Source organism: Suncus etruscus, chromosome 4 (assembly GCF_024139225.1).
Source record: "Suncus etruscus isolate mSunEtr1 chromosome 4, mSunEtr1.pri.cur, whole genome shotgun sequence".
Classification (NCBI taxonomy): domain Eukaryota; kingdom Metazoa; phylum Chordata; class Mammalia; order Eulipotyphla; family Soricidae; genus Suncus; species Suncus etruscus.
The window spans coordinates 150,741,133-150,767,561 of record NC_064851.1 but is presented as its reverse complement, the minus strand read 5'-3'; the positions used below and the strand labels follow the sequence as shown (position 1 = coordinate 150,767,561).

The window sequence follows — 26,429 nt, the reverse complement described above, 5'->3', positions numbered from 1 at the left end:
ATGAGAGCTTTGCTATCTTTTAGAATATGATGATGGGGTATTGGGACAAGAGGCTCTATCTGCCTTCCTTCCAGCTCCATTTTGTCGGTCTCACCTCCCCACATCTGCCCACCACTTGTAAAGCAGCATGCAGAACACATTCATGTTGGTTTCTCTGTTAGAACTTAGATATAATAATTTCGTTCACTTCAGGTGTACTACTTTTCAATGTTTGCATATATTGTGAAATGATCACACAGCATATCTACTTACCATCCATCGCCACACATATGTATTATAATTTTTTTCCTATAATGAAAACATTTAAGACTTTGATGCTTTCTTTTAAATGTGGTGCTCAAAACCTCCCTCCTAAAAGGAAGTCATTCTTGCTGATTGATAGTTTCTGGCCCTATGTAGGGATATCAGACAGGGTCAGACCCAGGTCAAGAGTAGGGATTTTTGACTGAATCTGGGCTATGTCACTCCAAGGAAGCCCCTTGTAGTATGAGATTGAATTGAGCCCTCCCACCAATTCTCTCTGTTTCTCTACCTTATGCCATGGCTGCCAGACTGCCTTCTTCCAGGCAGGTTCCCCTTCCAGCCCCCAGCCCCTATCTGCAAGATACACACCTATGTCCATGTCTCTTGTCCACCATCTCCCTTGTATTCTCAGCCCCGTGATTGTGGAGATCCCTCACTTTGCCTCCCATGGCCGTGGAGACCGAGAGCTTGTGGTGCTGCGCAGTGAGAATGGCTCTGTGTGGAAGGAACATAAGAGCCGCTATGGGGAGAACTACCTGGACCAGATCCTCAATGGGATGGAGGAAGGTGACTAAGCCCCGGGGATCTCAGAGCCATGAGTCCCTCCTTCCCAGAGGGGGGGATTTTAGAATACACTATGGGGTGGCATTGGGATCTCCTGGAGTTGGAGAAGCCCTGATCCATTAGAGATGGCTCCATTTGGTCTCCCTCTGGGGCCCTGAAATGGGCACCCAGGCCTCTTGCCTGATGCCTTGGGTGGGGCCACATACCAATATCTGGGCTGAGGAAGTCCTGGGAACACAGCAATGGTTGAGCCTCTGCCCAGCATGACAGGGCAGCCACACCCTGTGATTCTAGAGCTGGGAAGTCTGGAGGAGCTGGAGAAGAAGAGGGTGTGCCGCATCATCACAACCGACTTTCCCTTGTACTTCGTGATCATGTCCCGGCTCTGCCAGGATTACGACACCATTGGTCCTGAAGGGGGCTCTCTGAAGAGCAAGCTGGTTCCCCTGGTACAGGCGACCTTTCCAGAAAATGCTGTCACCAAGAGAGTGAAGTTGGCGCTGCAGGTTATACAGCTCTCCTCCTCACCCCCCAGTCCTTGTTTAGAGAGTGTGTATGGAGGGCGGGAGGTGTCAGAGGCCCTAGGAAGACTGTTCTCTTCCCCAGTTATTCCCCACACTTCTGATCAGTACCCTAAAATCCAATTACAAATTTGATATCAGAGTAGGTAGGTGACTGAGTAGCAAAAGGCAGTTTCTCTCTCCTAGGTTGCCTCATGTGACACCTAGAACTTTCTGGAATGAGTCCAGTAAGGGGAATCTGCATGTCTTCTGGGAGGGGACTTTAAGGCTGAGCAAAGATGATAGCACCTCAGGCATAGGAAGCCTCAAAGAATTAGGCAGCAAGAGCTAAGAAAGGAGAATTAAGCAGTGATGCCTGACATCAGAGCCCTCCCCAGAGGAGCCATGTACCTGCATAGACACCTCCCTCTCTCTAGAGCACAATTCTGCAACCTGTCTAGGAGTCCTTCTGCTGCTCTGCAACTGAGTATCTTTGCTTTTTCACTTTGCAGGCCCAGCCGGTGCCAGATGAGCTAGTCACAAAACTCCTGGGCAACCAGGCCACATTCAGCCCCATCGTCACTGTAGAGCCACGGCGTCGGAAGTTCCACCGTCCCATCGGGCTTCGAATCCCGCTCCCTCCATCCTGGACAGACAATCCCCGGGACAGCGGGGAGGGAGACACCACCAGCTTGCGCCTGCTCTGCAGTGTCATTGGTGAGAGGTGCCCCTGCCTCCGATCTGTCTTCTTACCAACAACTCCTTTTAGCCACACTAACAGAAGTCGGGGTTAAGTGAAGATAGTGATGATCTTATCTAAGGTACAGAGTTTGGGTGTCTGGGGTGCTGTTTTTAAGGTACATGTGAGGAGCATCCACTCCCCCTAGCCCCTAGAGGATGGGGGTGCACTAAAAGCAGGAGAAATTGAAAAGAATAATATAGATATGTACTTCCTGCTTTGTGAGCTCAGCCTTTAGTGCTGGATAAGCTCTGTCTACCTCCAGGACTCTGCCCCTAAGTCTGTTTCTACTCCTGTTACAGGAGGAACAGACCAAGCCCAGTGGGAAGATATAACAGGAACAACCAAGCTTGTGTATGCCAATGAGTGTGCCACTTTCACCACCAATGTCTCTGCCAGGTGAGACAGTTCTTGCCCAGAACAGGGGTTCCTGGGCCAACCTAATGGGTTGAGAGTCCCTCTGCAGACAGCTGAAGGTCCTCTCTCCTCTTCCTGAAGAGAGCCCTGTCCTTACCACCAGGACTTCTGGGGTGATCTCTGAGTGGCCCAGGCAGTTCCTGTCTGGCCATGAAGCGAGCTCCCCCTGGCCTTTAGGGATAGTTTCCTTCACCCTCTCCTTCCAGGTTCTGGCTCTCAGACTGTCCTCGGACTGCTGAAGCTGTGAACTTCGCCACTCTACTATATAAGGAGCTCACCGCTGTGCCCTACATGGCCAAGTTTGTCATTTTTGCTAAGATGAATGACCCTCGGGAAGGGCGACTACGCTGCTACTGTATGACTGATGACAGAGTGGATAAGACTCTGGAACAGCATGAGAACTTTGTGGAGGTGGCCCGAAGCAGGGACATAGAGGTACGATGCGTGAGTTCCTTGATAAGTAGACACACACTAGCTCATCTGTCACCGTGAGATAAAGGTCCTGAAACACAGGTGAGGTAGCAAGGTAAGTCCATCTCTGCTGCTCAGTGGCTCCTCAGTTGTTTCTTAGGGGGCAAACTAGGGAAGCTTCTCCAGAGATGAGTGACCCCCACTTCTGAGAGTCTTAGGGAAGATAGAAGCCCAGGGATTCTGTAATTTGTGCCATGAGGGTGATATCTATTAAATAATCTTATTCAGACTTGCTTGCTCTCACTTGAATCCACAATTGTGTATGTTTGATTATCAGCAACTTGCAGATGAGATAGAGAGAGGTTCAGTAACCTGCCCCAGGTCACACAGCTAAGTCAAAGACAGAAAGGTTTTGTCCAAGTTGTCTGACTCCAAAGCTCTCACTTTCCTGCTATACTAGCATTTGGGTAGAACTCAGAAGAGAGCTGGGAGTAGGGAGGGAGGATGAAGGATGCAAGAAGTAAGAAAGAACAGAAATATTGGAACCTCCTGCTGATCTCATGACACCTGATACTGTTTACAGTGAGAGGTCTCCAAAAGTCCGGCCTCAGAGTCTATGCTAAGCCTCTATGATACTAAGGATGGAGAGGAGGAACATAACTCTAGAACTCGGAAGCCCTGAACCAAAACATTTTGGTACTGGCATTAAATGTGACAGTTTTTCTCAGAATCCATATTCTGATATGATAATGGAGTTCTTAATTACTTAAGACAGAAATTTTGATCAACTTCCACAGGATATATGAAAATTCTTCTAATTATAAAATTCTTTGGCGTGAAGAAGCCAGCCCTTTTCATCTGAATCTCTTGAGCACATGGTGGGATTGCTCAGAACACAGCTCCTGGGCTCATGCTCTAGAATGTGCCTTAGGAAAGAAAAGGCCAACACTGAGAAGCAGAACAAGACATCTGTGGATTGATGCTGAGCAAGCTTTATTTTCTTTTCCCCTTCTCAGGTTTTGGAAGGAATGCCCCTTTTTGCAGAACTCTCTGGAAACCTGGTACCTGTCAAAAAAGCTGCCCAACAGCGAAGTTTCCACTTCCAGTCATTTCGGGAGAACCGTTTGGCCATACCTGTAAAGGTACAGCCTCTTACCAACCTTTTATCTGGGCACAAGTCTCTAAGCAACCAGCCTGGTGGTCTTAGATTGGCCCCCTGAATCTTCCCTTTGTGTCATTGAGTTTAGGTTAGGGACAGCAGCCGAGAACCAGGAGGGTCACTATCATTTCTGCGCAAGGCAATGAAATATGAAGACACCCAGCACATTCTCTGCCACTTGAACATCACCATGCCCCCCTGTACCAAGGTGAGCCTTCCCTGGAAAAGCCCCTCAGCCAATGGTGGGTTCCCCTAAGGAGTGGCCAACATAGAATCAAATCCAGCACTTGCAAAAAGTTCTATCTTTCCAGAAGGCTATGTTTGAATTCCTGAGATAGAAAGGCTCTGAATGTATGGTCCTGGCCCTTTCTGAAAGTTTAGGATCAAAACAGCAGTGTCGAAGGTAAAATGTACATTTATGCTGTGGCCCTGAGCTCTTGTTACGTTCCTTAGAGGGCACGAATACCTCACACTCCTCTTTCAAGTCCTCTGAGGCTTAGACCTGGGCATCCAGTTGCGTGTGACAGTTTTTTGGGGGGTTTTTGAGCCTCTTTTTCATGTACTTGCTTATCTTCCCCAGGGTGCCAGGCCCTCAGAGAAGGGAACCTGGTGTCTCAGCCACTGCAAACACACCCAGGGTTTTGAGTTCAGCAAAGGCGTCCTGACCAAGTATGTTCACTTCTTGATACCCGTTAGAGCATTAGTCACCACCTATGGCGAGGGACATGGAGGGATCATGTGTCTCCATGGTTCTTGTTGGTGTTGTTTTGCTGTTGTTGTTGTTGTTTTAACCATCAGCCTTCCATGCCAATGTTGAAAAGAAGCAAGGTTATGTCCGTAGTCTGTGGCCCAAGTTCTCTGTAATGTCTGGGGATAAGGGCAAGCCACCTTCTGTTTCAAATGTGATTTCCGGTCCCCTAGGAGCCTCCCACAGACTGGAGGTTGTTCTGGGCCAGCAGCAAAAAATGGGGATCCAGAACGAAATAATTTGGTTCTTTGAGCCCCAACCCCCATTCCACCATTTATTTGTTCAGTGGCCTTGGGCAAGCTATTGATGCCTCAGTTTCTCTGTGGGTAAAATGGCAATAATGATAGCACCTGCTCTTGGGCTGTGAGCACTGTGAAAAGGCTCCATGAATCTGCTACTATTAACTATAACAGCAAGAAGCCAGTGAGCTTTCTCCAGCCTCTCTCACCAACCTCGCCCAACTTCTCTTCCTGTCCAGAGATATGGTGCTGCTTAATGTTTGCCAGGATGGGGTGTCGTTCCCCAGATCCACAGCCTAAGGGCTCAAATCACCTTTTTCAAGGAGCATTCCCCAAACCCAAGTGCCCTCCCTTTGTCTCTCTTCTGCAGGGAAGTGGAACAGATGACCGGAGAAGAACGTTGACCCCACTGGCCTTGAGATACAGCATTCTCAGCGAATCCACACTGGGTATAAATGCTTTTGTGATGCTCTATGTATGCCTCTCAAGGTGAAAAGGAGAGCACATCCCTCCCTGCTGTCCCTGACTGGGTTCCTAATGAGCAGCACTTGGGGGGGGGGGGGCTTTGCTTGCAGAACTGAGGTTCTGCAGTTGATCTTGCCCAGGAGGGGTGTTGATTTCGTTTTTATTTCTGTTTTGCACTTTTTATTAAGTAATATGAGAAATAATGGGAAGAAAAAAGAAAGAGAAATGCTTGAGAAAACCTGGGCTTCTCAGAGTGGTGTTTTGGGGGAAGGTTTAGTATAAATATTTTTCCATAACTGTCTCTGTCCCAAATCCTTTTCACTGGCAGCAGTTAATAGGCCTGGGGAAAAGCATTGAACTTCTGGTGGTCCATTCTTGATCCTGTAGTAAGTAGTCTTGTGCCTCTCCTAGTGTCTCTTCTCTCAGGGATCCAATTTCCTCTTTAAGTGGAAATTAGCAACCTGGCTCCAAGTAAGGTTTTTAAGGCTCCTAAGATAACTTTTTGTCTTATAGGTATTCACTCCTTTAAACTGGTTTAGGTGCCAGTGTTTTTCCAATGTACATACCAGTTTTTTCCATGCCCCACCCTCACTTCTCTGTACTTACATTTTTGTTTCTGGTTTGGTGGCTCAGTAGAGTGGGGGGCGGGGGAGTGGAGAACAAGGAAGGTAGACTCGGGAAAGTGCTTCCACCTCTCTGCTTACCCACAATGGCCACCAGCACTTGGGGAAATACCTGGCTTGAATCGTGGCCTAACCTTCGCACAAGCTTCTAGGCCTGTCACCTTTCCCTCACAGAAAATAATTTTAGGAGCAGGCAAAATAGTAAAATAAGGTGGTTTGGAGAGGATTTTTGTTTAGTTGGTTTTTGTTTTTGGATACATCCAGTGGTGATCAGGGCTTACTCCTGGCTCTGCACTCTGGAATTACTCCTAGCTCCAAGGACCCTAAGGGATAAAAGAGATTGAACCCTGATCAACTGTGTGCAAGGCAAATGTCCCACTGTACTATCTCTCTGAGCAAAGACAAGGTAGTTTGTATTAAACGAAACTTGCTTAGAAAGATATAAGAGGAGAGAAAGAATCTGTTCAAGAGAGAAGAAAAGAAGCAAGAGACAAGCAAGTGAGATACATAATCAAGGAATGAAGACTTGGGCTTGAAGAGCCAGCCTACAGTTAACCTTGTATGCCAGGTCTAACCTTCTAACCTGAGCATCTCTTTGAGGTCAACGTTTCATGAATTCTGTGTCCTACCATAACTACTAAGTGAAATCCATGCTTTTTCCAGGTTTCCTCAGTGGGACAGACCGGGCAGACATGAAGATGGCTATTATCTCAGAGCACCTTGGACTCAGCTGGGCAGGTAAGTTGGAAAACTGGGGCCAGAAAAATTCCCACTTCTTCTGTTTTAGCTGCTCTTTCACCTCTTCCTCTATAGTATGGAACTATCTGAGGAGAACATGTCTAGACTACTTCTGGATTCCATCATGCATTGATTTGCTATTATTTGAACCTTTGCTATCCAAACAAAAACTTTATGGGCCAGTGGAAAGGGGGTGCTCCCTCTCATCTTCATTTCGACTTGGGTTTCCTTTGTAAGAAAGAACCATCACTTGACTTCACAGATACCTAAGGCTATATCTATGTAGTTCATCTCATCTTACAGATGAGAAAATGGAGAGCTCAGTGAAGATATATTAGTTGTATAGCTAGTTAATGACAATACCCTAATAAAACAGCCAATAAACCACACACACACAACAGATTTCCTGAAAACCTGCCCACTGATCCCTATTTGTACACATTTTCTTTTTTTTAATATATAATTTTTTATTTTGATCATATTGGCTTACATGTCTTTCAGAGTAGTATTTTAGGTACATATTAACATTGAATCAGGGGAATTCCCATCACCAAATTTGTCCTCCTTCTACCCCCGTTCCCATCTTGCATCCCATATCCCCCACCCTCACCTCCTGGGCTGCTAGAATAAGTGGTCCCCTCTGTGTCTAGCTTACTACTTAGTGATCATATATCTATTTGGTCCTGTTACCCTCCCTTATTTCCCCCTCTATTTGAGAGGTTGAACTAGATAGTTCAAGTTATGTGGTTTTGTTTGAAGGAAAGAAAAGCAATAAAATAGGGTAAAAATCAAATAAGCCAAAAATGGGCGGAGTCCTTCTAGAAGCTTTCAACCTCAGTTTGAGAGGACAGAAAAAGGAAATTGAAACACCACAACAATACAAAAAGAAATATCAAATAAAATATTCAGTGAGCACTACAGCAATAAAGGCAAGCACAGCTCAATAGTCTCAGTCCTGAAATAAAACCATGCCAGAGTGCAAAAAGAAAGAGAAAGATGTACACATTTTCTATCCTCAAAGTTGGCTTTTTTGATGCAGAAGGAAATACCAGGTCTTGACATGTATCCCTTATTCTCTCTGGCAACACTGATGTCTACCAAGTCCTGCCAACAACAGAGTATATTTTATTTGAAGTGAAGCAGGCAAAGGCAGAGAAAGTGTTTTACTCATTTTCAGACCCACAACTTCATTCTCTTCCCCATCAGCACTTTTGGGGAGGTGGGGTGGGCTACATTGGCAGCAATCAGGAGTTACTTCTGGATTTGTACTCAGAAATTACTCTTGAAAGGCTTGGGGGACCATATGGGCTGCCAGGGATCCAACCCTGCTCAGCTATGGGCAAGGTAGATGCCCTTCCCGCTATGCTGTCACTCTTGTCCCTTCCAGCATTTTGTTCTGTTTGTTTTCCTGTGCTCTTTTCACCCTGTCACCATGCAGAGACAGCATAAGATAAACTCAGAGAACTTCACAATTAAGTGATGATTGCCCAGGAGTTCCAGGGATGCCCATTCTTTAAGCCCCACCTTTGGGTGTTTGACAACATTTGAGAGTGTGAAAGTATGTGTGGGTATGAGAATATGTGAGTATATGTAGTGTGAGTGCAAGTGTGAATATATGTTTGGATATAGGTAAGAACGTGTGGGTTCGAGTATATATATAGATGTGAGTATGTGTGAATGTGAAAATCATGGGTATGGGTGTATATGTGAGGTAGTGTAGGGATGTGAGTGGATAAAACTAAGATTATAAGGGTATAAGTGTGAGTTTGTGAGTATGTGTAAAGGTGAGAGTGCATAGTGCATGCACAAACTGACTCTTACTCATTCTTGAAATTAGAGTTCTTCATCCTTGAAATTAGACTTTCTATTGCTATTCTTTGAATATTCGAAAGCTATTGGCTTTCTAAGGCTATTCTTTAAAGCATCCATGGGAAATAAAAATAAAAGAAATATGAGAAGAAATGCTAACACCCTGTACCTGCCTTTTATTTAGATGGGAATTTTTATTTTAGGGGTATGAGCACACCTGACAATGCTCAAGGGTTACTTTTGGCCTCACACTCAGGAATCACGCCATGAGGGGCTCTGGGGAGCATGTGGATGCCAGGGATCAAAACAGATTGGCCATGTACAAGGCAAGCACCTTACCTTCTGTACTATCAATCTGACCTCCATTTTTATTTAGATTAAACAAAACTATCCCCTGAGAAAACATAAACTCAGGAGTTTCATTTGTAAGGCAATGGCATTCTAGTACAGGATACATAGCACAGGCATGGGTCATAGGCTCAGCTTCTCTCCTGGCTCATGCTTTGGCTTCGTCTATGACCTTGGATGAGCAGCAAATGTGCTGAGAGCTTGGACATGTTATCTCATAATTAAAGTGATCAAAGAATAAAAGGAATACATTCATTCATTCATTCATTCATCCAATACCTGTAAATACCTCCACTTCTGCCCATTTTCTGGAGAATCAAAAATATAGAGATCTTAGTAAGAAGGAATTTTGCGGCCAGAAAGGTAGTACAGTGGTAAGGCATTTGCCTTGCAAGTATCCAGGACCCAGGACCAACAGTGCTTCAAATCCCAACATCCCATAAGGTCCCCCATGCCTTCCAGGAACAATTTCTGAGCAGAGAGCCAGGAGTAACCCCTGAGCACCACCGGGTGTGGCCCCAAAACAAAACAAAACAAAACAAAACAAAAAGCAGAAGAAATTCCAACCTGGTAATAAGGACTCCAACAAGAAAGTTCTTTAACATCCCATTGGTCTCCCAAACTCAAAAAGACCCAGGTTGGAGATGAAGCCAAGTTCTGACCTACTCACAAGAGCTCTTTGTTCTTTGCTTGCAGAATTGGCTCGAGAGTTGCAGTTCAGTGTGGAAGACATCAACCGAATCCGTGTAGAAAATCCCAACTCCTTGCTGGAGCAAAGTGCAGCCTTGTTGAACCTCTGGGTCATCCGGGAAGGCAAAAACGCAAAGAGTCAGTACCTTTATGCTGAGGAAACCTTTCTAAAGCTCATGTCATAATCAACTCTTCTCCAAAATAGTTTTTCCTTCAGGTTTCATTTGTGATGTTGGCCTCTGGAACCAATCTCTTTTGTGTAATTTGTCTGTCTTGTTTGTTTGTTGTTTGTTTGTTTTTGAACCACACAAGCAATGTTCCAGGGTTATTCCTAGTTCAGATATTACTTCTGGCAGTGCTCAGGGATCCCAACAACCCAATCTGGAATCCAGGTCAACTGTTTGCAAGTCAAGCACCCTACCTGTTATACTGTCTCTTGGACCTCACTCTATCTTTGCCTTTTGCTTTTGCTAGCACACATACTAACACACTCACACACATAGTATATTGCTTAGGGCCACTGAGTCCTACAGACAGTCCTTTTAAAGAATAACAAAGGCACAGTGGCACTAATCTCCACCTCTTCTGGTCTTCAGAATAAGATAACAATTGCTAAGAGTGGGGAGAACTCAAAGGACTAGAGTACATGGCTGGCCTGTGTAAGGTTCCAAGCTTAGGACTCTCAGAGCAGCACTGGTAGTCCCTGAGCACTGCTGGCTCAAAAGTCCAACAATCAAATTCACATTTCTGGGCTGAGTATCTGCAGAACTCCTAGATCCTAAACAAACACTACTAGGGATCCCCCACCCACCAAATTAATAGTTCTATCAAAATCCTTTGATTGTCTCTCATAATTGTCTCTCAGGACAGGATACAATTAGCACACCCAATCTGATGCACTTTCTCATCTCCCTGAAGGAAAAAAAAAAAAAGAAGCAAACTTATCTCAGTGTATTAGCTTCTTTTCAATGAAATGTTTATATTTTCATTTTGAATCAACTGGCAAGGGTCCAGGGTTCTTTTTTGGGAGGAGGGGGACAAACCCAGTTACTCCTGGCTCTTCATTCAGAATTCACTCCTGCCAGGCACAGGGAGACCGTATGGGATCCTGGAAATCAAACCTGGGTTCATCCTAGGTTGGCCACATGCAAGGCAAAGGCTCTATTATTACTGCCCCACGTCAAAGATTCTAAATGGCAAAGAGCCTACTCATTTTCACCTTTATTTTCTTGTAACATTCTTCTAATATTACCAAAATCAAATAGTTTCCTGTGCTTTAAAATGAACCTCTGTATGTATTTGGATAAGATGATGGTAGGGTAGCAAACATTCTCCAAAGAGGTAGTTTGTTTAAGTAATGACAAAAGACAAAAAGGAAGTTACCTTGTACTTTTTTTGTATTTAGAACTTTTTAAAATATCTTTATTTAAGCACCATGATTACAAACATGTTTGTAGTTGGATTTTAGTTATAAGAAAAAACTCCTCTTTACCAGTGCAACTTTTCGGCCACAATGCCCTCCTCCCTCATCTCCCTCCTTCCCCACCCCTTGCCTGTATCTGAGACAGGCATTCTACTTCTCTCACTCACTGCCATTGTCATGATAGTAGTCAGTGTAGTTATTTCTTTTTGTGGTAAACTTCATATCGTGGACCAGTCCTTCCAGCCTTCATATCTATTGTCTCTGTGTATTATTACAATAATGTCTTTTATTTTTCTTAAAACCTATAGATGAGTGGAAACTATTCTGTGTCTCTCTCTCCCTCTAACTTATTTCACTCAGCATAACAGTTCCCATGGCCATCAATGTAGAGGAAAATTTCATGACTTCATCTCTCCTGACGTCTGTTTAGTATTCCATTGTGTATATGTATCACAGTCTCTAGGTTGTTTCCAGATTCCAGATTTCTTCTATTTATCTTCTATTTATCAATGGTCAGTTTCTACTATTAATGATCAGTTTCTCTGGAAGAGCCGATGGGAGGGACCTTGGGCCCCCAACCTACCTCTGTGGGTACCTGGACTCTCAATCGCCTTCCCACCCTTATTTATTGTCGCCACCTGGAGCTGGTTTCCTGGCCACCATATTCTTGTTTTATTCTTGTAAAATAAAAGTGAAAACCTCAAAAAAAAAAGTAAATAGTGTAAATAGTGCTGCAATGAATATAGGTGCGCAGAAGACATTTTTGTGCTGTATTTTTTGTCTTCTTAGGGTATATCCCTAGGAGTGATATAATTGGATCATATGGTATCTCAATTTCCTGTTTTTTAAAAAAAATCTTTATATTATTTTCCATAAAGGCTGGACTAGATGGCATTTCTACCAACAGTGAATAAGAGTTTCTTTCTCCCCACATCCCTGACAGCACTGATTCTTCTTGTTCTTTGTGACGTTTGCCAGTCTCTTTGGCATGAGATGGAGTTACCCTAATCTTAAATTTATTCTAAAAGTCAAAATTACCTTCCTTCCTCTAGTCCCTCTCCCTAATTCTGAGACCCAGGAAGATGCTTCCACATGGCCCCTGGGTGGTGTGAACACCTTCCATGAGCCCCCTATTTTTTCTCCCCATCAGTGGAGAATCTGTACACGGCCCTGCGGAACATTGACCGGAGTGAGATTGTGAACATGCTGGAGGGATCTGGCCGACAGAGTCGCAATCTGAAACCTGAGCGGAGACACACAGACCGGGACTTTTCGTCATCCCCTTCCCAGATGAATGGTGAGTGTTTCTTGGATGGAGCTAGACCTGAACTGGACCCTAAAACCATTTCTTCCAGGTGGGAGATCTGTCTCAATGAAGTTTGCTGATGATGGGAATGGAGAATGGGGTGAGAGTTAGGCATTTTCTCTATGGAAAACACTCCCTGAGACTTCTGGAGGCCACAGGCTCCCAACAAGGTCTGGGATCTGGGGCAACTGATGGACTCCAGTCCCTCCCTGCAGCATGTATGTGCTCTTCAGAGTTCTACACAAAATTTGAGCTCATTGAGATCTCTAGGAACCCATCTATGAAAGAGTCAGTAGTTGGGAAACAAATCTGGCCCATGGGCTAATGTTGACTTCTAGGGATTTTAACTACCTTATTATGGGCACTGTTGCAGAGCTTGGTGATTTATTTTTCTTTGAGCCAAGCTCTTCTCTCCCTCTCTCTCTCTCTTCACCCACATCTTTTCCTTTAATCTGTGATATGGTTAAGCATAGCACAGAAACCCCATGGTGATCAAGCCAAAGAGAGTGAAGACAGGAGTCCCTCCCTGGCCTTTGACCTATTATTACTATTACTTTTATAACTGACATATTACTCATATTACTGCTCTCAGTGACCAGTGACTGTTTTCTTGAAGCAACAATGGAAGTAACTAGCCCCATGAAGGAAGGTTCTGGCTGCCCTCTCCCCTTTGTCTGTTCCTTCTTTAACCAGTGGGCTCAGAAATAATGGGGACTACATTCTGAAGAGCTGATAGACCATGATTCTAGGCCATTCTTCCCTGTCTCCTTTACTTTAAAATTGACATTTTGGGGCTGGAGATAGGTCCCAATGGGTAAGACACTTGCCTTCTATATTACCAACCCAAGTTCAATTTCTGGCATCCCACAGGGCCCCTGAGCCCAGCCAGTAATATGGCCTGAGTACTATTGAGTGTGGCCAAAAAAACAAATGAACAAAATTTGCAAATTTATTCAATCCTTCCCTTAATTTATTTTTTTCAGTTCTTCTCTAGTGCCTACAATGTCACTGGAAAGCTATGCCATGCTGTAGGGCTCCCCCAGGTTCCTAGCTGTGGTTTTCTGCAGGGGTGACCCCCATCCCCGCGAGATGGATCTTGTGCATCTCAAGCCTCATATTTTCTCTCTTCCTATCCTGTTTCCCAAAACATGCCAACTAGCATGTCTTAGGCAGGGCCCCTTTTATGTTGACCATGTCCTGTAGCCTTTCTCTTTTACCTCTGACCTCATCTGACATCTAATCTGCTCATTCTCTCTATTCTTTGCCTCCACTGTCTCCACTGGCCGGGTGTTCAAGAGCCATCAACTCTGCAGATGCATGTCCTGAGAGACTCCTAGCCCTACCTACCATGCAGCTGTGCAAGGGCTGGGGGATGAGGCATGGGATGTCTGTGTGCGTGTGGGAGGTCAGCAGGAGGCTTCACACTGAGGACTCCTAGGGACTCCACAACCATAGCGCCAGGGGATTTGACTGAGCCACCAAATGGACCAACTCTCCTTCACAAAGAAATAAGGGAGGGCACCAGAGAATGCTGCTACTTTGGGGAGATGACAAACCAGCTCCCTTTCTGTGATGGCCACTGCTGAGCCCGATTTCTGAGCAGTCCCAGCTTTGTTGCCACTAAGTCAGATCATGCACCTACCAAATGATGAGCCATAGACCTTGGTATAAATAAAGTCATGACAAGTGAAAATCTGGGCAGAGGATCTCATGTTGAGTGTTTTTGTCACAATCAAGTTTAAGAAACAGGGTAGCAGCAGAGCTAAGTGTCCATGAAAGCCTCTCATTGGTCTCAGGATCCACAGACAGAACCAATCACATCCCTAAATGGGACTGCTCTCTGGGAGTCACATGACTTCTGCAAGGGCTCCAGTTTCATTTGGTTCCATTCCTTTGGCAAATATTTTCAAACACCTACTACATGCTAGGTGCTATTCTGGGCAGAGGAGACAAATCAGGACTCACATTGACAATAAAAACAACAACAAAACCAAAAATAACTCAACCCAACTCTGCCTCACTGAGCTTACCTTCTATTCAGAGAGTTAAACAACGTGTAAGTGAATCTTTGAACATGCTAGAAGATTGTAGTACATAACATGGTAAAAATCAGATTAAAGCAAGCTATAGGAGGACTCAGGCATGAGGTTAAGTAAATTGTAGAATGTGTAGCATTTGAACCAAGACTGAAGGCAGAGGAGGGAGGGAAGCTGTGTAAACTTGGAAAAGGTGTTCAGATGAGCAACTGGTGATGAGTACAAGCCTGTGTGAACTTGCAACCTGTGTGTCTCCTCACACAGTGAGAGGTCAGAGGGACTGGGAAAGAGCTGAGGGTGGAAGGGAGGCTCTCCTAAAACAGTGGGTGTAGGGTAAAAAGCCACGGGAAAATTTGAAACAACAGAATAGCAATACCAATTTATATTCCCAAAATTTTCTCTGCTTTATTGGTGGTGGGAAATCACAAGTGGAATGCTTCTGTGCTACTGTCTTCTCTACTCAGCCTCCTTAATTCTTCTGAAACCTCATCTCCAGAAGATGTCCTTACAAATACTATTTGTGCACCCTAAGTGTCCCATCAATCCCTCCCAGGACCTAAGTAGATCTTCAGAAACAGCTTCCTAGCACGGACAATTAGACACCCACATTGACTTATGTGTTTGCCCTCTTCCCTGAGTCAAGAAAGACATTCTATATCTGAATGCCCTTCTGATAAGCTAGAAAGAGGCAGCAAGCTCAGAGGTATTGGACTGTGGGAAATGGCAGCCAGCCCTCCTTCATTGTATCTGGTTTTCTCCTGGAGGAAACATGGCCTTGTTAACATCTACTTCGCTGCATTGGGGATCTCAGGCTTCCCTCGTCTCTGATATCCATTCCTCATAGGAAACTGCAGAGACCAATTGATGTGATCGTTTTGTGATACAATAGAATGTCAAGGACATAGAAGTTTTGCTCCTCTAATAGGCCCAGGTGGGCTAGAGCAATAAGCTGTTCGTCAAAAGACCACTTAGCTTTCCTATACCCAGGGGCTTAGAAAAAATGAGAAGAAAATAATATCTAGAAAGAAAAAAGTCCTTGGGCCTGGAATGATAGCACAGCAGCGTTTGCCTTGCAAGCAGCTGATCCAGGACCAAAGGTGGTTGGTTCGAATCCCGGTGTCCCATATGGTCCCTTGAGCCTGCCAGGAGCTATTTCTGAGCAGACAGCCAGGAGTAACCCCTGAGCACTGCCGGGTGTGACCCCCCCCCAAAAAAGAAAAATGTCCTTAAAAATAAAACATTTCGGGGCCGGAGAGATAGCACAGCAGTGTTTGCCTTGAAAGCATCTGACCCAGGACCTAAGGTGGTTGGTTCGAATCCCGGTGTCCCATATGGTCCCCCGTGCCTGCCAGGAGCTATTTCTGAGCAGATAACCAAGAATAACCCCTGAGCACTGCCGGGTGTGGCCCAAAAACCAATAATAATAATAATAATAATAATAATAATAAATAAAACATTTCTCAAATGATGAGGATACATGAAAACCCTACAACTGTGAGCTCCATTAGTTCGATAACTTAGACAAATATTAACATAGATTTGGAAATAAAATATTTTATTTCTACCAACTTTCCTTGAGTATAGTTGGTGAGATATAACTCCAGTGAGACCAGGTTGTTGGTCCCCCCCAACCCAGCCTACTACTGACATTAAACTAGTGGGATACAATGAGGGATAACTTGGGGAAACATCATAAGTAGTGATCTTCCCCCAAGTCATATGTGAGTCTCCTGAGACAACTAGAGAGACAGACACAACTCCTGCCACTCAATCATAGGGAATCAGTGGACCTTATTCTGATGTGATGCACCCTAGATCTCATGAGATGTTTTTCACGAGTATGTGTTAGGGCCTGAGTGAGCATTTCTCACTTAGTAATCCTCAACATGGGGTCTGAGACTGCCGGAAGCCCGAGATCCAAGCCTGATGGTGTGGTTGTGTGTAAGCATCCTCCTGAGACTAAGAGGGAACCATGTTCCCTCTCAAATGTTAACAGGAAGGAGCTTTGGGATAAGTACAAGAAAATACAACCCTGGGATTGTGGGGGCTATTTTCATAGACATATGTTCATGAGGAAGAAATAAAACTAAATTGAACTCTACTGAAATCTCAAGATTGAAAAGCTACAAAAGATACTAAGATTGAGGCTCAGGTAGACTGTTTCCAGCAAGACTATCCTCTTCCAATCCTATTAAATATTATTGACATTCTCTGTATTAATGACATGTTCACCTGCATCAGAGGGGCCATGGAAGGTAATGCTTCTCCTGGCCAACATAAGGCAGGAGGACCTGAATATACACCCCTGCTGAAAAAGCCCCAAATGAAGTACTATATTTAACACCAGGTTGAAAGATATTGAGCAGTAAGCAACAAAAGACAATTATTTGTGAGACATAAATGACCCATATCTTTCCCTAGTTCACTGTCTCAGAAGAGTTTCTTTTTTTTTTTTTGGTTTTTGGGCCACACCCGGCGGTGCTCAGGGGTTACTCCTGGCTGTCTGCTCAGAAATAGCTCCTGGCAGGCACGGGGGGCCATATGGGACACCGGAATTCGAACCAACCACCTTTGGTCCTGGATCGGCTGCTTGCAAGGCAAACACCACTGTGCTATCTCTCCGGGCCCTCAGAAGAGTTTCTAGCTCATGGAATAGGGAAGAAAATTTCAAGATTCCCTGCACTAAAGCAATTTGCAAATCAGAGGTTCAGAAAGGAGAAATCTGCACATATCGAGAACTTTAGAGATCTTCAAAGAATTTCTCAGACTGCTGTTGGTATTAATCAGCCCTTCACGATAATCAGACTCATAATTCATAAACTGATCAGTCATAAGTTCATAATGAACAAAAACAAGTTCTACCCAGAAGTGGAGAAAATTAACTCTGGGATGAGAAATGCTCTAGCCATACCTAATCAACGTTGAAAATTAAACTCAAAAGTATAAAACTTCTTTCAGGTATTTTAATTGATAACACTTTTGTGTTCTTATAAGATCAAAGATACTTATAGGAACACAAAATAATAAGCACTCAACATAATAAATAATCAATAGTTGGTGTCTAAGATTAATATGTGCATGAATGTTAAAAAACACAATAAAGAGAAAAATGAAACAATTGAAATTAACCAGATGTTAAAATTATCAAACAAGAATATAAGACAGTTTTTGGAATTATATTTCAGATATTCTGAAGTTTAGAGACATAAAAGATATATGCCTTTATGCACATATAAATTGCATAGTTTGGCTTGGAGGTTACACCTGGCTGTGCTCAGGGCTTACTCCTTGCTCTATGTTCAGGGACCACTCCTGATGGGGCTCAGGGGACCATAGGCTGTGATCCCTGAGTGCAGATGCCAGGAATAAAGCCTTGGTCAGCTTTGTGCAAAGAAAACCACTGTACTATGATACTTCAGTCCTTTGTTGAGAGACACATTTTAAAGACTCAGATCTTATAAAGATGAAACTACAACATGCAGGGTGAAAATGCACTGAGTGAGTTTAAAATATTAGTGAACTTGGGGCTAGAGTAATAGCACAGCTGGTAGGGTGTTTGCCTTGCACACAACCTACCAGAGTTTGATCCCCGGTATCCCATATGGTCCTCCAGCCTTCCAGGAGTGATTTATGAGCACAAAGCCAAGAGTAACCATGAGGGTCTCTGGGTGTAGCCCAAAAAACAAACAAGTGATCTTGACAACATGGCAATAGAAACTCTCAAAAATGAAACATAGGATGAAAAGTTAAAGTACCTATAAACTAATGTGGAAACTGCAAATTTGCTAAATCTTATTTTCCAACAGAGAAAGGCACTTAAAAATCTAAGGCCAAAAGAAATCTCTAAGTTCCAACTACAACCTGCTTGTAATCAAGGTGCTTAAATAAAGATTTTATTAAAAAAAAAACTCTAAGAGTGATAAAATTGTAGAAAGGCATATGCACTAAAGACCAATGATCCGTGTGCACAGAAAATATAAGAGCAACTAATATGCCAAGTATATTTTAAGCAAATCAGACAAAACCTATGATAAAAAGAATGACTTAAAGGCAGCCAAAGTAGGAAGAAATGTTCTTCCCAAGTGCAGAGCTAGGAGTAAGCCCTGAGCATTGCTGGGTGTGTCTCTTCCCAAATAAATAAATAAGTAAAATAAATTAGTAAGTGTTCTGGACAGGGGCCGGAGAAATAGCATGGAAGGTAAGGCATTTGCCTTTCATGCAGAAAGTCATCGGTTCGAATCCCGGCACCCATATGGTCCCCCATGCCTGCCAGGAGCAATTTCTGAGCATGGAGTAACCCTTGAGCACTGCCGGATGTGACCCAAAAACCACACACACACACACACACACACACACACACACACACACACACACACACAAAGTGTTCTGGACAATGGATCAAAGACATGGAAAATATTTTATTTCTTGTTGGAAAGAATATAAGCAAGGAACACTGAAATTATCTTTAACAACTTTCAAGTTTATCTTTAACAAAGAGCGTATCAAACTTAAAATTCTTAAATTCTGTGCTCAAGGAAATTAACTCTCAAAATTGAAGCCAAATGAAGACTTTTCTAGATAAACAAAAGCTGGAAGAATTTATGAACATAAAATTAATGCTATAAGTAATGTTAATTTAAAAAATAACTTTAGGCCACAGGAAAATAAAACCAGACAGAAACATGGATCTATGTGATGGAATGAAGAGTGTCAAAAATGTCAGGTTGGAGACTAGCTCAAAGGGTAAGATGCTTGCATTGCATGTGTGTGAGTTCAATTCAAAATGCAGTTCTGAAGATGAATGGCTCCTTGCACAGTACCAACATGGATCTTGAGCAGAGAGCTAGGAGTAGCCCCAGAACTCTGTCTGATTTGTACCAAAATTTTTTTAGAATATCAATTGCAAAAAGTACATAAAATAGTCCTATGATTTGCATTATTTGAAAATTTAAACTCTTTAGAGTACAATTATTGAAATTAAAATATTAACAATATTAAGTGGGTTTATAACAATGTAAAAGTGAAATACAACAAAAGTCAAGAAATAGATGGAAATTCTTAAGCCATTTGCCAATTGGCAGTATAAAAATCACTTTAGATTGTGATAGGTTAATGACTATGATATAAGTAAAACACTGCTAAAATAATAATATAAATATTTATAGTTAATAAGCTTTGAAGTTGCTGGAGAGATAGCACAGTGGATAGGGTGCTAGCCTTTGACACAGCTTGGTTTGAACCTGGGTTCAATCCCTGAAACCAATATGACTTCCCAAACCAGCTAGTAGTGATTGAGTGATCCCTCAGTACAAAGCCAAGAATAAGCCCTAAACAAAATAAATAAATATATAAGCCTTGGAATTGATCAAATGGAATTATTAAAAATTTAGTATTCCAAAAAACTTTAAACAGGAAAAAGAGAACAAAAGCCAGATGGGACAAATAAAAAAGTAGAAATTGGCAACTGACAAAATTAAATAAAATAATGTTAATAATTTCATTAAATATAAATGGTATAAATATCTAATTATATTGGATATGAAAATATATAGTCTCAATTATATACTGCCTACAAGAAATCTCTTTCCAATCAAAAATACAAACTCCTTGCAATAAAAAAGATTTAAAAAAAATGGAACCAGAGCAATAGCACAGCAGAAAGGGCATTGACTTACATGTGACCAACCAGGGTTTGATCCCTGGCATCCCACATGGCCTCCAAACCTGCCAGGAGTAATATCTGAGTGCAGAGTCAAGAGTAATCCCTGAGTGCCACCAAGTATGGCCCAAAAACCACAAAATGAAAAGAGAAAATGATACTGCTAAAAACTAATCAGAGGACAGAAATTTTGTATTTTTTCCTTTTTTCCTAACTATGTTAATAACAGACAAATACATTTCAGAACAAAATGTATTTCTAGGTATGAAGCAAAAATAGTTTCTTAGGGGCCGGCGAGGTGGTGCTAGAGGTAAGGTGTCTGCCTTGCAAGCGCTAGCCAAGGAAGGACCGCGGTTCGATCCCCCGGCATCCCATATGGTCCCCCCAAGCCAGGGGCAATTTCTGGCGCGTAGCCAGGAGTAACCCCTGAGCATCAAAAGGGTGTGGCCCGAAAAACCAAAAAAAAAAATAGTTTCTTAATATTATGTCATCAGGACAGCATAGTGATCCTAAATGCATTTTCACCTAGTAAAGTAGCTTTAAAATATATGAAACCAAAACTAAGGAAGCTGCAAATGATAAATAGATAAAAACCAACATTATAGTGAGACAATTAATACTTTGGCTTCGTAACAGATGGGACAAGTAAAAAAATCAGTAAGCATACAGATTTAGTGAACATTTAAGTTAAAATCTAAATTAACTTTTAGGAAATCAAATCTAATACTATAACCAAGTATTATTTATCTAAGGAATGAAATGATGTTTAGTGAAACTTAATATATTATTCTGCAGGTAAGGAGTTTGAAATTTCTACTCCAACTAACAACCCAGAGTTTTAACAGCAAGTAAAATGTTGGACAGACTGAAAAATAAGTCCTCGATGACGTGTAAGAGAGGTGAAAACACAGGGCAAAAGTGCTGCTCCTCAAATTCAAGAGTCCAGCTTAGCAAACACAGTCACTTTGGTAGAAACCATCTTGAAACCATGCAATTAGGGGTAGGGATGTACTAATAGCTAGACAAATTTGATGAAAGAAACTTTGAGCTCAAGGATGTTCCAATAAAATCTTCAAAAACTGAAATAAGAGAGAAAAAAATTATAAACAGACTGCTTAAGTATTGTGGGATAATTACAAAAGATTTATCACAGAGAAAATGGAAATATGAAATGGAGAAGAAAGAAATGGAAACAATTCTTGAAACAATAATGGCAGAAATTAATGTCAGATACCAACTCACAGGACAAGGAAGCTCAGAAAAAATAAGTAGAACCAATGAAAAAAACTAAACTTGGGCATATCATTTTAATTTGTATAAAATCTTGAAAAAAGGAAAGAGAAAAAGAAAAACCTCTGAACAAAATATTTTTTTTAGAAATCATGTAAAAAAGCAAGTATTTAGGGGCCGGAGAGATAGCATGGAGGTAAGGTTTGAACATGCAGAAGGGCATCGGTTCGAATCCCAGCGTCCCATATAGTCCCCCGTGCCTGCCAGGAGCAATTTCTGAGCATGGAGCCAGTAGTAACCCCTGAGCACTGCCGGGTGTGACCCAAAATCCACAAAAAAACAAAAAAAAAAAGCAAGTATTTAGTGTTGAGACAGAAAACTATCAATCTAGAAAGCAAAATTATCTTTCAAAAATGAAGGTAAATACTTTCTCAAACAAAAACAGGAAATGTGTCACCTGCCAATCTGATTTGCAAGAAATTTCATTAAAAGAAAATTTTTAGATAGGAAATATTACTAATTTTTAGTAATTGATCTTTGCATAAAGGAAGAACATCAAAGAAGGACTAACTAAAATTTTTAGTTTTAGTTATTTTATTGTTCTAGATTAAAAGATAGCAGTTTGTTCACAATAATAATAGAGCATTAAAATGTAACTCAGCAACAGAACATATATTTTACATATCTGAGGGCTGGTTTTATTCCCATCCCTGCAAAATAACAACAAAACAGAACTATCATCAAAATAATAACAAAAGTGTATTTAATTTTTTTTTTTTTGATTTTTGGACCACACCCGGTGATGCTCAGGGGTTACTCCTGGCTAGGCACTCAGAAGTCGCTCCTGGCTTGGGGGACCATATGGGACACCAGGGGATTGAACCGCGGTCCATCCTAGGCTAGCGCTGGCAAGGCAGACACCTTACCTCTAGTGCCACCACCTGGCCCCAAAAGTGTATTTAATTTTTATGCTATGTACACATCTTATGCACATGCTAGTACATATGCAACAATGAATTGTTTTTATTTTAAATCTTAAAGTAATATATTTAAATAGTATTAAAATTAAATGGTGATAAACCTGATTAAAAAGATGTAAAAAAATATACACACATATGTAGATGTATAAAAATCTACAAAACATTGAAAAGAGGAATTAAAGAAGATGTAAATAAATATGGAGGTACAACCTATACCTGGAGGTACAAGCCAGGTATGACCCAAACACCCTTCACACCTAAAGTAATGACTAAAGTTTAAAATAAAAACCATACCAAGTATCAATGAAGATATGTAAGAGCTGAAACTCATATATTAATAAGAAGAATATAAAGTTATATGGACACTTTAGAAAACACGTTGGTTGGTTTTTTTTATCAAGTTAACTATATCTACCCTTTATCTACCTTATGATCCAGCCATTCCACTTCCAAGTATTTCTAAAAAAATAAAAGAAGCATATTTCATAAAGACTAGGAAACTTATTTGTAATAACCCTAAACTGGACAACCCAAATGTCAGTCAATAAGTGGATAAACTATGGTATATCCATCAAAGGGAATGAAGCTCAGCAATGGAAAAATGGTGTATTAGGGGCCAGATTAGTAGATAATGTGCTTTCCTTGTACACTGCAGACCTGTATTTGATCTTCAGAGTAACATTTGAATCACTTCCAGGAGTGATTCTTGAGTGCAGAACAATGAGTAACCTGAGCACTAACAGGTGTGACCCCCCCCCAAAAAAAAAGAATGGATTATAATACTTGCAACACCATGAACAAACCCAAATAAGGCAAAGAAGAAAAAGAATATGCACTGAAAATGTTACTTACACAAACTTCTGTGAAATGAAAATTCATGATGATTTGTTACCTAGGAATGGAGAGGTAAAAGGAAAGTAATAAAGAAATGTGAGGAAACCTCCCAGGGATACTACCTGCCCCCTGTCTTTATTGTAATGAAGACTTCAGGGGCATACCCATGACCAAACTCATCATATATTAACACTTTATGTGTTCATTTATTGTAGCCAAAACTATTTTTAAAAAATATTAATGTGGGGCCAGAGAGATAGCATGGAGGTAAGGCATTGCCTTGCATGCAGAAGGACAGTGGTTCGAATCCTGGCATCCCATATGGTCCCCCGAGCCTGCCAGGAGTGATTTCTGAGCATAGAGCCAGGAGTAACCCCTGAGCTCAGCTGCCGGGTGTGACCCAAAAACCAAAAATATATATATATATTAATGTAAAAAATCTAGTGAAAATAACAACTTTATTAACTGTGTGACTTTAAGCAAGTTGCTAAGTCTTTAGTTACCTAATCTATAAACTAGGAATGTATGACTTTCTTTGTAATGTTATATGATTTTTACAAATAACATATTCTATATTTTGTACAAAGTATATGCTCAGTTAATAACAAAACTATATGCTTTCAAGGAACTAAGAAGAAAATTAGTCATTTGACTCTAAAAAACTTTCTTCACTTATATATCAGTTTTCCATAAGAACCATATTTGTAAGCCATATTTTCAAGCTTCACATTCAATGATTTGAATTAGTATCATGATAAAATTTGACGCCCACACTTCTATTCTCCAAGCCTCTACCACTGCATAGCTCCTTCTCAGCACACTATTATTGACTATGGCTTCTTTTTCCTCTTAATTTTAGGAGCTGGAAGCATATAGAATTGTAGAAATCAGATTTAAAAAAGAATGCTACTGAGAGGAAAATGTCAGTCATATAGCACAGTTCCTAGGACACATGTTTGAACATGTAAACAATTGTGAGTGGGATCACTGTTTAGCACTTCTATGTTCCTCACACATCTGGAGACCCTACAGTGGTTTTACTAGGGTCATTGAGTTTTTAGTCCTGGATAATGAAAGAAGAGACAGACCTTATTTTTTTTTATAAATTATCTTTATTTAAACACCGTGATTACAAATATAATTGTAGTTGAATGATTACAGTCATGTAAAGCACACCCCCATTCACCAGTGCAGGATTCCCACCACCAATTTCCCAGATCTATCTACTCCCCAGCCCACTCACACCTGTACTCGAGACAGGCTTTCTTTTCCCCTCATTCATTCACATTGTTATGATAGTTTTAAATGTAGTTATTTCTCTAACTGCATTTATCACTCTATGTGGTAAGCTTCATGTCATGAGCTGCACCTAATGAGAAGATGGGGGGAAATAAGGGTTGGGACTGAGGCAGTAAAATATTAGAAATGAAATTTGTAGGGCAGTATCAAGGTCACAATACAAGATGGATGTTATGAATATATAAAATATATGCATACAATACTATCAATAGGAAAACAAGGAGAAAAAATTCCAGTGACTGTCCCAAAATAAACCAGTACTAAAATGGCCCGCCCTCCTCCCAAAGCGCATTTCCATTAGTGTAGAAGAGGTAGGGGGAAGCCTGAGGACCACTAAGAGTCCACCTGAACCCACTTCTGGCCATCTGAGTTGGCACCCAGGGAAGGCCTGGAGTCAGGGGAAAAAGACAAGGATGGCTGGGGGCCTACCAAGCCTCCCAGCATTCCCCAGGCTAGGGAGAAGGGCTCCGGTATGGGGCCTCCCCAAATCCCATACCTGGCAAGAGCTGGTCTCCAGAATCAAGGAGAAAACCAGAAGCCAGATTTCTGCCCACCCTCCTCTCCATGCACCTCCCCCCCGGAATACGGAGGGAGGGGGGAATCCTGAGGACCACTAAGAGTCCACCTGAACCCACTTCTGGCCATCTAAGCTGGCACCCAGGGAAGGCCTAGAGTCAGGGGGAAAAGACAAGGATGGAAGGGGGCCTGCCAAGCCTCCGAGCACTCCCCAGGCCAGGGAGAAGGGCTCCGGTATGGGGCCTCCCCAAACCCCATACCTGGCAAGAGCTGGTCTCCAGAATCAAGGAGAAAACCGGAAGCCAGATGGACAGACCTTATTTCTACCCTCAGAAGGGACATAGTTTAGGAATGGGGAGAAATCAAGGCAAGCTGAAGCTATTAGAAAGGTGTTACAAAAAAGACGAGCATTAAAGACTGTTGGTGCGTTTGTGTTTGTAATCTCCAACCCTTAAGCATGGACCAAGCATGTAATCAGACCTCAACAATATTATATTGAACAAATGAGTGAAAGAGTACAGCTGGTCAGAGGCCTCTGTCTATCATCGTCTAGAAGATAGAGGACAAAGTCTAAAGCCCAAAGCAGGGAATCTCCGGAGAAGGCCCACCTCAGAGAAAAGTTGGAGGCAAGAGCAGCATCTGGCAGGGCTGGTGAACAGCATACTAGAGTCTGAAACTGTATTAACAGGATTCTTTGAGCACAGGCAATTCCCCTAAGACTGTATAGTGAACCCCCAGTAGGTCTCCCTTGCTCAACTGGATTCTAGGTAGCACACAAACTGAGCTCAATGTAGAATCTTGTTTTCTAATTCTTTCTCCCACTTCTAGACTGTCCCAAGGGGAATCAAGCACCCTTTTCTCTGTAATAGGATTCCCTGACCTGGCTAGAGGAGAGCTATAAATCTCTACACTGAATGCTGCTGTTCAACACACTCAATTCTAAGGAGGTCTCACTTGGTCTCCTTGACACTTCTGAACGCCAGGGAGCTAACCCCAGAGCCAATTGAAAGCTACCTGAGATAGGGTCAGAACTCCTTCTCATGGATCAGGTGACTGGCTATGCAGATCAGAGGCCATACACTTACATCCCAGAGGAACCATGTGGGCCCAGACCTAGCTGGCTCCCTTTCCCCCAGGTTCCATAGCCTGGAACTAAAGAAATAGTATGGGCCTGTAGTTGAGGAGCTATAGGTTTCAATAGGGATTCTGAGTAGCATATGAAACCTCCTGTTCTAACCCTTATTTAGGACCTTTGTAACTTTCATTCATGTCATTTTAAATCATTTTGGATTTCTAGAACTAATAGGCAAGTTGAAGAAAATGTACTCCTTACCAAACCAAATGACTCCCCATTGGGGAGGTCTGGGCCTACTGAGAGAGACCATTTAAGGTAGCCTGTCACTGACCCACAGGGTAAACTGCTCTTCTTTTTAAAATACTTTCTTAGTATTAT

General features: G+C 42.2%; 1 protein-coding gene across 4 annotated transcripts in view; it reads left to right on the top strand.

The window, feature by feature from the left end:
• Window positions 1–26,429, top strand: part of ANK1 (ankyrin 1) — a 272,521-nt gene that overhangs the window by 226,060 nt on the left and 20,032 nt on the right. For 3 of the 4 annotated variants that reach the window (XM_049771796.1, XM_049771793.1, XM_049771794.1), the window contains exons 28-39: window positions 656–810; window positions 1,102–1,313; window positions 1,820–2,024; window positions 2,349–2,445; window positions 2,670–2,898; window positions 3,891–4,016; window positions 4,122–4,241; window positions 5,391–5,469; window positions 6,772–6,846; window positions 9,700–9,831; window positions 12,267–12,413; window positions 19,112–19,201. In XM_049771796.1, coding sequence (XP_049627753.1) covers window positions 656–810; window positions 1,102–1,313; window positions 1,820–2,024; window positions 2,349–2,445; window positions 2,670–2,898; window positions 3,891–4,016; window positions 4,122–4,241; window positions 5,391–5,469; window positions 6,772–6,846; window positions 9,700–9,831; window positions 12,267–12,413; window positions 19,112–19,201 — 1,667 coding nt within the window. The remainder of the gene's footprint in view (window positions 1–655; window positions 811–1,101; window positions 1,314–1,819; window positions 2,025–2,348; window positions 2,446–2,669; window positions 2,899–3,890; window positions 4,017–4,121; window positions 4,242–5,390; window positions 5,470–6,771; window positions 6,847–9,699; window positions 9,832–12,266; window positions 12,414–19,111; window positions 19,202–26,429) is intronic. The other variant, XM_049771795.1, reaches the window with a different exon arrangement.